Source organism: Saccostrea cucullata, unplaced genomic scaffold, assembly GCF_032062105.1.
Source record: "Saccostrea cucullata isolate Sc308-1 unplaced genomic scaffold, CSIRO_AGI_Scuc_v1 ctg2474, whole genome shotgun sequence".
NCBI classification, from domain to species: Eukaryota; Metazoa; Mollusca; class Bivalvia; order Ostreida; family Ostreidae; genus Saccostrea; species Saccostrea cuccullata.
The window spans coordinates 15,001-18,032 of NW_026940357.1; the positions used below are offsets into that span (position 1 = coordinate 15,001).

The following is a 3,032-nucleotide window of genomic DNA, read 5'->3' on the forward strand; positions in this document are numbered from 1 at the left end:
CATGCGCATGCACATGTGCTGCAATTTGATTGGCTGAAACTTTAAATGGCTATATCTTCTTTGTTTTTGACGAAATGTTTTGAAATTTAAAACATAGTCCTTCATTAGGATGTCCTACAATACGATATAGAGAAAAATCATGAAATCACGTGCATGCACGTGTGCTCCGATCTGATTGGCTGAAACTTGAAATGGCTATAACTCCCTTGTTTTTCAAACAAACAGGATGGAATTTAGAATACAGATAGATATAAGGGACTCCTACAAGAAGGTGTGGTCATCATGCACGTGCACGCACGTGCGTGCATTTAGAACGAGTGAAGTTAATAATACACTTGAATGAGTGATTTTTAATACTTTTGAACTTAATACTTTCATATATAGTATATTAGAATATATAGATAGTGCTGACAAGATGATATGGTCATAACCCATGCGTTCACATGTGCACGGGTGCAATGGTAAAATTTGAATATAATTGGTATCCTTCTGGGAAAACGTTGTTAAAGTCAAAAATGCACAGTGTTTGTCTTATTTAATGAAGCTTACAGGAAATATGGAACCAAAAGGGAGTTGGGGAGCGTTTGGGGAACATCTGTAACGGTTCCCGTTACAATTAGCACTAGTTAAATTTTTAAAATTGAAATACGATTTTGAAGAAAAAAAAAGTATACAGGGCTTTTCCATCACCCATATTTGCTAGATCTCAGTCATTGTTAGATTTTTCTATTCCAACAAGACCGCATGAAAACAACCAAAGGAAGATTGTACGATTGTAAATTGCTTTGCGTAAATCTCGAATATTTCCCCTCATATGGATAGAAAGTTGCATTCCATTTGATGTGTTAACCAGATTGAAAAGCGACATCATACCTCGTTACAAGTTCAGTTTATTCTCCCAAACCAAAATATGGGTACATGGGGTGCTACGGAGCACATTTAAAAACATTGTGACGTCAAAAACAATGTTGAGAAAATTTCTCAAACTTATTCTGCCATTTCAATTCATTTTATTTCCTCATTCATAAAAACGCATCCATAATGCTTAATTCAAAGTTTGCTTATAATTATTAGAGTACCCGAAGTACCAGTATTTCAGAGTTTGTTTAAGACGTTTCCCGAATGCAAAACAAATATTTATCACAACGCGATGGTCCGTGACTTCATGTTTTTTTTTTCATTTTTAAATCAAGTCTATCAGTCTTAATAAATCAATATTTCTAAAACGAAGCAAAGTGTTACATGACCTTTTCTTCTGAAGTAATAAAATATTTAAACATTTAAATTAATTTAATATTGGCGCCTTTTATTAGAGATATGGCTGTAAGCATTAAAACGTGTGTAATTTGTACATAACTCAATTTTAAATCTGAACTGTGTCCCCCTTTTTGCTGTCTTAAATTTTTTATATTTTTTACTCAAATTATTCGAATCCATAAGAAATCTTGGATATGCAGCCACAATATTTAGTTTCTTCCTAAGTCATCGATTTATCTGTCCTAAAGTTATGACATAACTTAGGAATATCCTAAGATAAGACGAGGTTAGTGAAACGGATAAGTAAAGAACTTAGGAAAAAGTTCTTTCCTAAGATATAACTTAGTCCTAAGTAAGCTTTGTGAAACGGGTCCCTGGAATATATGACAGAATCGAAATCGAATTGAAACAAAAATATGCACAAAACCAGTGATTTTTTGACCTGGAAACAGAGAATAGGAAGCGTAAAAGAAAATATTATCCAAATTTTGATCTCCCTAAAACTTCGACGACAAATACAGATATTTCGAATTCCAACCAGAATTTTTTTTTCAATTTCAAATCAGTTTTTGGGGATAATAATTGCAGCAGTGTATTTGTGATATGCAAATTGTGTTCCGAGTGTTGGATAGCCATGAGCAAAACTTCGACTTGAAAATGTATTTCAAATAAGATCTGGAAATGTTTTAGTTTTAATTATTTTCTACGGAAATTTTCACTGCGGCAGTATAGTTTTCATAGTGCAAACTGTTTTGAGGTGATGGATTTAATATTAGCCTACTTCAAGCTTAAAATGGATTCTTCTCGAGTGAATGATGCTTCCAAAATGTGAAATTGTGTCATTTAATTCAAGTTTTGTTAAAAATCAAACAGATCCGATGCAGACACTGTGTTCAGGATTAACTTAAATCTCCAAGTTCATTTTGTTATTTGCATGTAAATTAAATCATATTTAATGTATTTGTTTTTTTTCCTTTTTGTGTTCACCTGTAACTCTCCATTCTGTTTGTTTTAACTGTCCATTCTTTTTAAGAAAGGACAGTTTTCCAAAAAGAATGGACACCTACAGGTGACTTCATGGATTGTTAGGGGAGTTAGCTCAACATTATGCTAGAGAATGGACAACACAAACAAAAGGTTTACGTCACAATCATGCTTGAATACCGAAACAAGTGCCCGTGCTTTATATTCACTAAAAGTGTTTTATACATTGCTAAACTTTAACTCTACAGTTATAAAATTAAATGGTGGGACAAAACATTCCTTAATATAACCCATAAATGCGCGATGTTAACAAAACTATTGTGTTTTTACTTTTTTTACTACTGGTTTTGAATAATAGAGAAGGCTCAATTTTTGACAAATCTTTCATTATAAGTGTGAGTTGTGAATAACACCTAAGTTCCTATGGAGTTTTTATGTTATCCATAAAGAGTTACAAAATTACATTTAGTTTCAATTTTGTAGTGGTACAACAAGAAAATAAAATCAATCAATTATACAAACCATTTAGTTCAACATATTCCCCAGGATAAAAACATCTCAGAAACAACACAAAATCCTCGTAATTCTTGTCCTGGAGTTGAATTGTACTTTCGTTTCTCTCCTTGATGTCAGACGTGAACATGGCACGGAAAACTGGAGAAGCTCGCATCAGGATTGATTTGGTCACATGGATCTTCTTATCTTCTATAAGGAAAACAAAGTCTGTTACCCCTGGGTCTTCTTCGAAATAGACAATGCCAGGTTGTGCTTTGCAAAGAGCATCCGCCATG

The 3,032-nt window shown here is 33.2% G+C and overlaps 1 protein-coding gene across 1 annotated transcript in view; it reads right to left on the reverse strand.

Annotated features, from left to right (window-relative positions):
* Positions 1–3,032, reverse strand: part of LOC134255169 (BTB and MATH domain-containing protein 38-like) — a 6,336-nt gene extending 3,304 nt beyond the window's left edge. Inside the window, exon 1 of the mRNA XM_062737667.1 lies at positions 2,764–3,032. Within this exon, the coding sequence (XP_062593651.1) occupies positions 2,764–3,031 (268 nt within the window). The 5' untranslated portion in view covers position 3,032. The remainder of the gene's footprint in view (positions 1–2,763) is intronic.